Source organism: Nannobrachium achirus (genome assembly GCF_963921795.1).
Source record: "Nannobrachium achirus genome assembly, chromosome: 1".
Lineage (NCBI taxonomy): Eukaryota > Metazoa > Chordata > Actinopteri > Myctophiformes > Myctophidae > Nannobrachium > Nannobrachium achirus.
Genome location: NC_137810.1, coordinates 1981202 through 1993701, shown reverse-complemented (window position 1 = coordinate 1993701; position 12500 = coordinate 1981202). Strand labels below are relative to the sequence as shown.

At 44.6% G+C, this 12500-nt stretch overlaps 1 protein-coding gene across 1 annotated transcript in view; it reads left to right on the top strand.

Annotated features, from left to right (window-relative positions):
• The window catches only part of nfia (nuclear factor I/A), a gene marked incomplete at both ends in the record, with an annotated part of 170391 nt that overhangs the window by 125195 nt on the left and 32696 nt on the right, over nt 1-12500 (top strand). The window contains 2 exon segments of the mRNA XM_080750020.1: nt 6296-6410; nt 12474-12500. The exon segment at nt 12474-12500 is cut by the window's right edge and continues 107 nt beyond it. Of these exon segments, the coding sequence (XP_080606146.1) occupies nt 6296-6410; nt 12474-12500 (142 nt within the window).

The following is a 12500-nucleotide window of genomic DNA, read 5'->3' as shown; positions in this document are numbered from 1 at the left end:
TCCCAACGCCTCTCAGCCGGTGTAAAATACCCCGGTAACCACAAGCCTCGCATGGCTTATTGCTTTAATAAAGGACAGCGTGTCGCTGGCTCGTGTCACTCCCCGTCTCTCGCCCCGTTTCCCGTCAGTCTAAGGTCCTGTCAATTAGGCATGAAAGCCCAAAAACATATCTTAAAAAAAAAGGGTGAATAAAAATAAAATCCACCGTCAGAAGCAGACTGGAGCCACTAGAGGCAGTGCCGAGCAAGCCGCTTAGAGATGTGTACGCTTCCGACAACTTGCTATAATAGGCAACGCACTATTGTTATCGGTAGGTGAATCCTTTTTCCAGCAGAGATTTTTTTTTTACTTTTTGTAGGAGCGTAAAAGTGAATCTTGTGGACATGCTTCACACACTGCTGTCACTGTTGTCATGATTCACATGACATCACGTTACAGAATATAAATGGTAAGACTGAATTCATGTCCCAGTGGATTTCCTCCTAAGTACAGTGTTCGGTTGTGTTTGTATTAACGGTAGGGGTGTAACGATACATTTTAATAGCGATTCGATACATATCACGATACATGGTTGACGATACGATACATGGACGATATTGGTTCATTCATGGCGATACGATACGATTCGGTTTAATTATTTAAAATCGATATAGTAACTATTTTTAGCAAAGAAATTAAATCTGTGTGAAAGGTGTGGATAGTGCAGGTTTTTAAGGGAAACATGTATTATGTATTATTATGGATATAAACGATCTACTTCGATTTTTTAAGTTAAAAACGATATTTCGATACAGTTACTATATCGTTACACCCCTAATTAACGGGCATTAACGACTTGTGATTTTTGCAAGTCGACTCGACTCAGTACAAAGTTGAGTTGATGTCGACTTTATCGTTTGATGACGTCATCACATCACACACGACCCCCCAAATATTTTGGGGGGTCCCCAGATGATTAACTTAATGTGAAACATTGTTTTCTCACTCAACTGTAAACAAACCAACATAAATAGAGGGTATCTGCACATTTCTAAAGTGCCAATTTAAGGACTTTTAATACCTCTAAAATGGCAAATTAAACATTGTCCAAAGGGTCAAATATATAGAGGCAGAAATTGTGAAAATAGCAGATCTACATGCTCACAACGCCTCGCATCGCGAGGCGCTGTGAGCATGTAGATCTGCTATTTTCACAATAGAAAGTTTTTTTTTTCTTTTTCAACTTCGACTTTCGATTTTCTCTGGTGGGAGTCGACTTGTGTAATGAAGTCGACTGAGTCGTCTTTTTTGTCAATGCACTAGTAGGTACGTAAGTAGGAAGCTTTGTGTGTTTAAGCCCATAGCCCAATCAGGGACCAGCATTTCTGGTGACGTCGTCATTAACAGCCAATGAGGGGCCAGTATTCCTGGTGATGCCAGTGGTGATAACACTGAAAGATGGGGTGCCATGATTTTTTCCCCCTCTAAAATATGATTATCAGGTATTATGATTATACTAGGAGGAAGATCTTTTCCAAAAGAATGTACAGAAAGTGTTAAAATTGTGTTCTTATTAAGGCTGGGACTTTAACTGATTAAATTAACGCATTTTAATCACACTTAGTTTTTGCACCACAGAACCTTCAGTTTGGGGCATACCGATCATAGCGATGCACCAACCAAGAAGAGACAACAAACGCAAAGGGAGAAGTAGCCGATCAGAGCGCTTTGCTTGGCCCAGTGGATGCGAAATTTAGATTTAAAAAACTCACTCGTTGATTCACTCGTACAACAAAATGTGTTTTACTTGGAAAAAAAATAGCTTCTCAGGTCAGATATCGATGTGCGATTAAAATGCGACTAATTGTGATTAATTAATCACAGAGCCTGTAATTAATTAGATTAACATTTTTAATCGCATCCCAGCCCTAGTATTTATGTGGCCACACCCACCAGTTCATGAAGTATGCCTGGTTGGTGACCCAGCTGAAGTTAGCCACACCCACCATGTTGTGTGAACGGTAAAAGGGGAGGGTATTATTATAAGATGTCATTTAATCACAGTTTTTTTGGACCGGCACTTTTGACCCACAAGGTGTCAGCCTCCAGGAAGGAACCCAAATACAAAGGTAATACATAATTGCTCATAACCACACCAGGGGGTCTAATGAAGTACTGTCAACCTCCTAGACACATGAAAACCAGAAAAAGACTGGTGTCAAGACACCAGTCATGTTGCCATACCTTAGCAACAGGCATGATACATTTATTTTAAGAAGTACATTTTATTTTTCTCCCCGTTTATACGGTTTCTCGGGCTGGATATGGCAGCCTGGAACGGTTGTTCAAGTGCAGCTAAACTTGGCATGTTAGTAAACGTGCCACAATTAACAATAATGCATTGCACCTGTGCAGCTGACCTGCGGAACCTGGGAATATACCATCTTGTTAAGATGGAGACAATAAAAGTGCAGAGAATATTAATATAATATGGGGAATATTATAATAACCTGTTTAAGTGACCATTTGTTACATTTTGCATTTGTAGTTATTTTACTGTAATTTAACAACATAATAACCAGCACAGATAGACAAAGAGACATTCATGGATTTATATTTCAAAGTAACTTTTATTTTCCCCCTGGACCCAGGGTATGGCAGCTGCATACCCCTGGACCCCCCTGGACCCAGGGTATGGCAGCTGCATACCCCTGCCATACCCAATTGACGCCCCTGCTTCAAAGCTAGCCAGACTCTGCGCTGGAGCTTGACTCTGACATTGTCCCGTTGTGTTGAGATTGCAAAGGGGAGGGGATTTGAAATGTGAAATTCCCAATCAGAAGAGATCTGGTGGGAGGGGTTGTGTTTGACTTGTGTGGACAAAAAAAAAGAAACATTCCCCCCTCCCCCTCCCCTCTATGACAGGCATGTGTGTGTGTGCATGCGTGCGTGCGTGCGCGAGTGCGTCCCCTCTGCTAGCTCTCTCTATTAGACATGCAAATTCTGTGCAGGAATTTACAGAGCTGTAAATTAGCTCACATCAGAGAGAGAGAGAGAGATAGATAGATGGTTGAAGTTATGTTTTTTTTTCTGCTGAACTTTCTTAGCTGAAGTCTACTGACTCTCCTCTCCTCTCCTCTCCTCTCCTCTCCTCTCCTCTCCTCTCCTCTCCTCTCCCCTCCCCTCCCCTCTCCTCTCCTCTCCTCTCCTCTCCTCCGTCTACTTGTCTCCATCTTATTTATGTCACCCCTCCATCTCTCTCTCTCTCCATCATTCTCTCCATCCCAGTGGTGTCCTCTCCCAATGTTAATTAGGAAAGACCATTAGGCCCCTCCCCTCCCCTCCCCCTCCCCTCTCTCTCTACTGCTTTTATCATCCTTCTCTCTCCTCTCCTCTCCTCTCCTCATCTCCTCTCTTCTGTATTCATCCCTCGCTCTGCCCCAATACACAGCCTTGTGTTTCCTAATTATAAGTGCTCTCTCTCTCTCTCTCTCTCTCTCTCTCTCTCCCCCCCCCCCCCCCCCCCCCCCCCCCCCACCTGTCTTATATCTGATTGGTTCAGACTGTCTGGACAGTTTATGTACTGAAGTCTAGATGTGCTGATTGGCTGCACTGTGCCGTTGACCGGCCCAGTATGAGCTGCTCTTATTGGTTAAGAGGCCAGCCCAGTATGAGCTGCTCTTATTGGTTAAGAGGCCAGCCCAGTATGAGCTGCTCTTATTGGTTAAGAGGCCAGCCCAGTATGAGCTGCTCTTATTGGTTAACACATGGGCTGCTAAGGTTTATAACATTTATAGCTGTTGCTGCTGCCACCATTGACTTACGCTTTGTTTTGACGTGCCTCGCAAGCTTTGTGCGTGTGCACGTGCGTGTCCAGAGAAGATTGAGGAGGATAATCCATTTGTTTACAAACGCTCGCAAAACTAAAATCCAAAAATCGCGGTAAAATTGCGGTAAAGTGTCGCCGTGAAAACAATCAGCTCTCTGCTTCCATGGGGCTGTTTTCACTTCATTCTTAGATAAAGCCGTTCTTATGTTTCAAAGTAGAATCTAAAGCAATGTTAAGTCCTTCCGTGATGTCTTCCCTAGAGGGGCTGCCTGCACTGACTGGGTGACGTAATGGACTCAGGTCATGCAAAGGGCAGCTGCAGTCTCAAAAAGTTAACTGTTTGTTGCCTCGTCTGTGAACGATATAACTTCCTGTGGCAGGGGGACACCTAGTGGCCTTAACTCGTCCCTGAACGAGTTTGGCTCCCCAAGTGTTAAGAGGCCGTTGACCGGCCCAGTATGAGCTGCTCTTATTGGTTAAGAGGCCAGCCCAGTATGAGCTGCTCTTATTGGTTAAGAGGCCAGCCCAGTATGACCTGCTCTTATTGGTTGAGAGGCCAGCCCAGTATGAGCTGCTCTTATTGGTTAAGAGGCCAGCCCAGTATGAGCTGCTCTTATTGGTTAAGAGGCCAGCCCAGTATGAGCTGCTCTTATTGGTTAAGAGGCCGTTGACTGACTGGTTAAGTGGCGACACACTTTGATCTCGCCGCAGACCGGAAGTGGCGTCGCATGGAGCCTGTTCTCATTCTTAGCGAGCCTCTGCTGCTCTTCAGCCCCGTCCCATTATAACCCAGGCATTTTCACTCGCTGGTAAGTGGACTAAAACATGTATTTTTCCCCGCTTTTAATAATGTTGTCTACCTTGGAGAGGCCTGTGAATGAGTTAAAAGAGGGAAAAAGAGGTGATTTAGTCAACTTACCAGTGAGTGAAAATGCCTGGGTTATAATGGGTTATAATGGGGGCGGACGGGGCTGAAGAGCAGCAGAGGCTCACTAAGAATGAGAACAGCCTCCAGTAAGCTAGGCTAAGCTGGCTACTGTCATGGTTGGGGTTGTTTTGAGGGTTTCTGTTGTGTACTGGTATTTATTTATGCCTGCTTCCTGTTTGCCAGCCACACCTCCTTGTTTCCCACCTCACCTGTGGCTCATTCTTGATTGGCTGAGTATTTTAACCCCGCCCTCCTCAGTTCAGTTTGCTTAGTCTTTGTTTGGTGAACTCTGTGTTTGGCCTCTGTTTCCCATGCCGTTGAAAGTGTTGAAAACAACAACGTTTTTGGCGCGCCACACACATATGCGTGAAACATCTTCTCCGTATCGTCTGAGAATGGCCACTGGGGGCGCCGTACTAATGCATTGTCAATGGAAGGTTGTTTGGTGTTTTGTCGTTGCCGTTTCACTTGGCCAAAAGACAGGCTGTGGTTGAGTTAGAGACACGGCAACAACAAAAAACCAAACAACCTTCCATTGACAATGCATTAGTACGGCGCCCCCAGTGGCCATTCTCAGACGATACAGAGAAGATGTTTCACGCATATGTGTGAGTCCAGCCTTAGTGAATTGTGATCTTTTGGGATTTTGAGGTTAAAACTTTGGTTTTGTTTCTGGAATTGGACTATTATTCCTTGTGCCTCTGCACCACCTGAGTTATCACTCTTTTTGAGAATATTTGTGGGTATTTTCCCCTCAGTCTGTCAGTGCTGAGGCCAGGTTTTTCCCCCGGCCATAGCTTTCCACACTTACAATGGGAGTCGACGTAGGTGTCATAATTAAGCAATAGTACACGAGAGGGTGTGCATTAACGCGGTTATCCTGCACGACAGCCTTTTCGCAGGAACGAGCCGACAGGCGAGTTCCGTAGGAAGGGCTGGAGTGTAATATTGCGATTATACAACTGTTGCCCTTAAAAAAAACACGTCAACTTTATTTCATTGTAATTAAGATATTCGATAGGAATTTGTAATTTTTTAATGCCACATTTAGCTACTGTGTCCCTGAACGTCACATGAAAACCGCTAGCCTAGCCGCCTAGCATAGTGTGGGGAGAGAGGAGCGCTTGCGGTCTTTCGTGACCAACGCAGCTGATTTCTTTACTTGATGAGAGACAGTGCAGTAGTGCTCGTTATATGCACAGTTGGAGAGCCTGTTTTCCATTGAGAGCCCGACTACCTGTTGTATAACTCTCTCCATCCTACGGCTCTGGTATTGCCAAAAAGCAACGCTGGGCCTTGCAGGGATGTGTTTCATCTCTTCAGTATGTCAGAACATTTCCTGGTTTCTTCTCCTTTTTTGTCTTACTAATTTTAATAGAGAATGGAGTGTGTATTTATGCAAGAAACCATTCCATTCACATTGAAGAGCAACCCATTGAAATTGTCAACTAATGGTGTGTGTGTGTGTGTGTGTGTGTGTGTGTGTGTGTGTGTGTGTGTGTGTGTGTGTGTGTGTGTGTGTGTGTGTGTGTGTGTGTGTGTGTGTGTGTGTGTCTCAGCTCCCATCGCAGCAGGAACAGGTCCTAACTTCTCATTGGCTGACCTGGATAGCTCCTCCTACTACAGCATGAGTCCTGGAGCCATGAGACGACCTTTGCCCTCTACGTCCTCTAGGTAACACGCTGCACAATGTACACAACTCTACTACACACTCTACACACAATGTACACAACTCTACTACACACTCTGCACAATGTACACAACTCTACTACACACTCTACACACAATGTACACAACTCTACTACACACTCTGCACAATGTACACAACTCTACTACACACTCTGCACACAATGTACACAACTCTACTACACACTCTACACACAATGTACACAACTCTACTACACACTCTGCACAATGTCCACAACTCTACTACACACTCTACACACAATGTAAACAACTCTACTGCACACTCTGCACAATGTACACAACTCTACTACACACTCTACACACAATGTACACAACTCTACTACACACTCTGCACAATGTACACAACTCTACTACACACTCTACACACAATGTACACAACTCTACTAAACACTACACACACACTCTGCACAATGTACACAACTCTACTACACACTCTGCACAATGCACACAACTCTACTACACACTACACACACACTCTGCACAATGTAAACAACTCTACTACACACTACACACACACTCTGCACAATGTACACAACTCTACTACACACACACTCTGCACAATGCACACACAACTCTACTACACACTCTAATGACTTTCGTGCGTGTCATCACTATGCGCCGGAAGGCCTCTAGGCTAATGTTATTGTTAGAAGCACATTTTTCAGCTATTTTGGTGCAAATAAAGGCTGTCCTCTTCCAGAAAAGCATAGATTCAGAGAAAATGGGCTTCAAAGTTGGCCATCTGCATTGGATTACATTGAACAAATCGACGAAAAATTACAATAGTAACGTTAGTAAACGTAGGGCAACCTCGGACCACTTACGTTTTCAATAATCAGCTCACGGTAAGGACCAACGCAAGCCGACATTTGACGACAAAATGAGCCGAACTAGTTCGGGATAGGCACTAGAAGAGTTAAAGTATCGTATAATGATGCACTCAGGATCCTCCTGAAGAGGCCTAGGGGTGGCAGTGACTCAGGTCTCACCACCTTCCAGGCTCTCCTGAGAAACCTGATGTTTAGCTTTAAAAGTAGACTTGATGGCTATATATTATATAATATATTTGAAGAAGATATGCTTATTTGAATGTAGTTAAACCTCGAACCAAGAATCTGAGTAAAACGCTCTCAAAGTTTGTCACACTACTGGCAGTCAGGTAAGGGTAAGGGGTGTGAACAATGGATGGTTAACTTCCCCCCTCACCCATCCTAACCTATTGGTGGTGATCTGCAGCTGAAACCTGAGAACAACAACCACATATTAGCCAATAGAAACTGCAGATGTAAATGTTGGCTTTGACATGTTAATGTGTGTCTCCACCCCCCAGAAGGATGTAAGGAAACACAAAAACACAGCTCTGTTTACAAACTACTTTAAGCTCTTTAATGATTCTAAAATGGATATCTGTTGCAATGAGAAGGTTCTCAAACATACACTCCTAGATGATATGGGAAAAAAGTACAAACACCAAAAATCCAAAATCAAACCTAAATTGTTAATTTGAGGGACCTTTTCTCGAGCCTCAGTCACATATGAGAGTAAATATGTTGTTTTGTTGTGGTTTCTCATACATCGTAGCAGCAATACAAATATAGCGATATGATATAGATATGAAGATATGAATAAATATAGAATGAATGGTTCATAAGTATTATCACATCAGAAAGAGTTTTTCTTCTGAGCACCGATCATCACTGCCGACGCTTCACATGAACCCAGAGATCCTTTAACTGCTGTTTAACTGCTCACAATATTTATATTTAAACACGCTCTGAAGTGTCTTTACGGCGATAGGTTTGAGTGTGTGTGTGTGTGTGTGTGTGTGTGTGTGTGTGTGTGTGTGTGTGTGTGTGTGTGTGTGTGTGTGTGTTTGTGTGTGTGTTTTACAGAATATTCTATATTTGTGCGTGTGTGCGTGCTTCAGTAGTGCATGGACACACACACACACACACACACACACACACACACACACAGAGAGAGAGAGATACATTTTTGTTACATGCTTTCAGGGCGTGCTTTGACCTTTGACCTCAATCGATAAGGTCACACTCTGTCTGCCTGCCCTGAAGACACACACACACGCACACACGCACACAAATAATACACACACGCACACGTGTGCGTGCGCACGCACACGCACACACGCACGCATGCACACACACACACACACACACACACGCACACGCACACGCACACACGCACGCATGCACACACACACACACACACACACACGCACGCACACACACGAACGCGCGCACATACACATGCACGCAACCACACACGCACATCCAAAATATTCCAGCATATTCAGTCAGTGTGGATGTGTGTACGAGTGCACGTGTGTGTGTGTGTGTGTGTGTGTGTGTGTGTGTGTGTGTGTGTGTGTGTGTGTGTGTGTGTGTGTGTGTGTGTGTGTGTGTGTGTGAGTCTGACTCCTAACATCTCTCCAGGGGCCTCCCACACACACAGGCCCGCCGATAGGGGGGGGTAAAGGGTACTCTTTACCCCCTTCCGGGAGTGGGGGGGCCCGGTGGAGTGGGGGCCCCGGCCCGGGCCCCCTCCCTCCGGCCTGGGCCCCCCTAGGAAAGATTTGGAGGGCGCAATTACACTGTCAGTTACGGTTGGCAGGCTGTGATGTCATTACGTTTCCACTGCGGAATCTTGTAATCTCATTGGGTCAAGATGGCCCACATGACATTTATCTCCTTCGCTATTCGCTCTCATACTAGCACATGTTTTGTTTGCGGAAGAAGCTACAGTGATGAGTGAACATATGGAGTGAACGCTATAGACTCCGAGACAAGTTTGAGTAAACATTAATTTATTGGAAACATATGGATTAACACATGGCGAGGACGAGGAGTTTGCGGGTCGGTAGAAAGAGTTTCGAAAATGCGGTGAGCACCTTATATATTGCATAATTGTACATGTTTGGAGCGGCAGCTCATTAATATAAGCGACATCTCTCTCTCTTTCTCACTGTCTCTTGCTCTCTTTCTCACTCTCTCTCTCTCTCTCTCTCTCTCTCTCCCTCCCAGAGAGACGCAAGCGAAGCGAAGTTCCACAAAATAAGTTATACAGTACATATTTCCTTTTAATATTAACCTGAGTAAAATAAGCTGCATTGGGAGGTAAACGGGAGACACTTTATTGTGAATGTAAGACCAGAATAGATAGTTGTGTGTTGCTGGGTCCTAGTTGTCTCACAGTCACTGAATGTTATACTGTACCTCTGTCGCTGGCTTCATGATGGCTTTGGAATAGGGCACAGTTTAAGTTGCACGTGGAAGATGGACAGTCAAAGCTGTATTATTAGTTAGAGTATGTTACAGACACTTTGAAACAAGAAGGCACTTGTGTGAGTAAAGTTGGCTAAGTTGTCCAGCCACTGCACACGCATTTGAAGATGGAAAAAAATGGACTGGGCTGGGCTGTCCCACGTTAAAATGTCACCGTGGCTTGAGTGGAATATATCCGAGGAGGCACAAATGCTTATCAACTGAACTGTCCCAAACAGCTGTCCTAAACCAGATGCAGGGACGCCTTTATCTATTACAGTAGCTTGTGAGTAGCCTAAGCCTATATACTTTATTACCTTATGTCAGCTGAAAGCTGAGCCATATTTTGAAGGATTAATCTGAAATACATATTTCTGTGCAGCAGGCTATATGCTTTGTTTCTTATTATGAAGGAAATGTGTTCTCAAAGTAATGCAATGTTCAGGTTATTGAGCAACCATTTACGCACACCGATGTGCAAATGGTAACGTGGTTAATGAATGTATTTGTGCAAGATGGCCCTAACATTTGTGTACATACTTATGTTCAAACAGTACAATCCAACATGTACCGATGTCTCTGGTTCACATTGGCACATTTCACTCAGGTTTTTTTTTCATCTCACTAATGTCAATTTGTCTGCTGACCTCACTCAGCAATAACATAGCAGTGATCACCCCATGATGTGCACTGCAATGTAGTTTCAAATGCACTGCATTGCAGATGCTTTTTTTAGTAAAGTAAAAAACTAAAAAAGAAGAAGAAGACACGTGTGGCATGCATGATCTGGGCAGATTGCCCCAGGAAATGTGCCAATCTCAACCCAAAACAAAGGTCATGCTTAGGGCTGTGTCTGTGTGCTGCATTTACCCGACCTGCTTGTCATTAATGCATACAAATATCTATGACCGATATTTTTATCAGATGTCTGGTAAATTTTAACCATGCCAGTTACAGTGATCAACAGTTTAAAACCCAGTTTAAAACCCTAGCACAATCTCTGAACGGTTATGCCGCCATGTAGAACCACTTTTAACAATTCTTTTACTTTGAAAATGAGTAATTTCCTGTGAAATACACGTTATTTCGGCCCGCGCTGCGTGCGGGCCAAAATACGAATACGGGCACGCGTGGAGGGGGGCCCGCGTGGAGGGGGGCCCCGGCCAGCTCTTTGATATTGACCCCCTTGCCAAAAATACTCTCGACGGCCCTGCACACACACACAAAGGCGAGGGCTAGATGTGCCACACACACACACACACGCACACACACACACACACGCACACGCACACACACACGCACACACACACACGCACGCACACACACACACACACACACACACATACACTCACCATGCACATACATCACACTGAAATACATAATGCATGCGTACATATGTAACCACTTAGGAACACTTCACACACACACGCACGCACGCACGCACGCACGCACGCACACACTGACAGACCTTCATATGAAGGTGCTCTGTGGTCACGCGCTCTAAACATATCGACCAGTCGTTTCCACAGTAATTTACTGTAGCATTACTGTGTGTGTTGAGACTCATCCGGAGAACGGCTGACATACAAGCTCACACCGGAACCTCTGCACACGCTCTGCGCAATGCATGCTGGGAGGACGCTGGAACTCATTCTGCCCACCTCGGCTCCGCTGGTGGAAAGTAACGCAGTACATTTACTTAAAGGGGCCATGTCACCTAAAGGGTTATTGTCACCTTAACTCATTTAACGCTGATCCCGAGTATACTCTTAAAAAATACTTGAGTATTTAGAGTGCCGATCCGGAGAATACTCGCGAAATATACTGTATATACAGTAAAGCTTTCAAGCTTACCGTACGGTCCGTTGGAAAGTGCTGGCACGGATGGACTCGCCGATTCATCATCATCGCGGATCCATGACGTGCACAAAATAGTAATTCCTTAACATGGTAGCCGACGGTCTATCTCATCTTTGATGTCCATTTTCTCCAAAAAACACTTTTGAAGCCAAGGATGGCATTGGATTCTCGCTATAATAACACAAGCTGAAAGGGAATGATCCGCCATTACTCCACCCGCATGTGAGGATGATCACTTCCGGTGAATGACGTCATGACGTCAAACAGGAAATGTTTGCGCAATCGACTTCTGGCCTTCAAAATAAGAGACTGGCCGCGGACGAAGCAGGCGAAAGGCGCGCTGGACATTTAACCCGTTCATGTCTGGAGCACTAAATGGGTTAAAAACAAGTTAATATTTTTATGATGTCATTGTGAGAATGCGCAATAACCCAATCAAATTAATTTACTGTACCTACTGTACGGTTCAGCTGTTGCTGGGGGCGAGGGGCAGATACTCTCCCCTTCGCCCGCAGCTGTCACTAAAAACAAGGAAGTAACTCTACACGAAGATGTCTTTTATATATAAATCTGTGTATATAAAAATTATATTTCCACAAAAATGTGGTTGTTACATCAACATTGTTCATGTGAATGTGATTGTTTATGCTGAGTTGTTATTGTGGTCTCCCCGGGGACCAGGCCACGGTCCGCGGGAGGGAGAGGGGAAAAGATAGCCTCAATGAATGCGTCGCGTCTCTCTCTCTCTCTCTCCCTTTAGGGTGAGGTTGCATGTCACCCTGAGGCGTCTTACTAGTATTGATCTGTACATCCCTGTTTCTGTGTGTGTGTGTGTGTGTGTGTGTGTGTGTGTGTGTGTGTGTGTGTGTGTGTGTGTGTGTGCGTGCAGCTCAGCTAAGAGGATAAAGTGCATGGA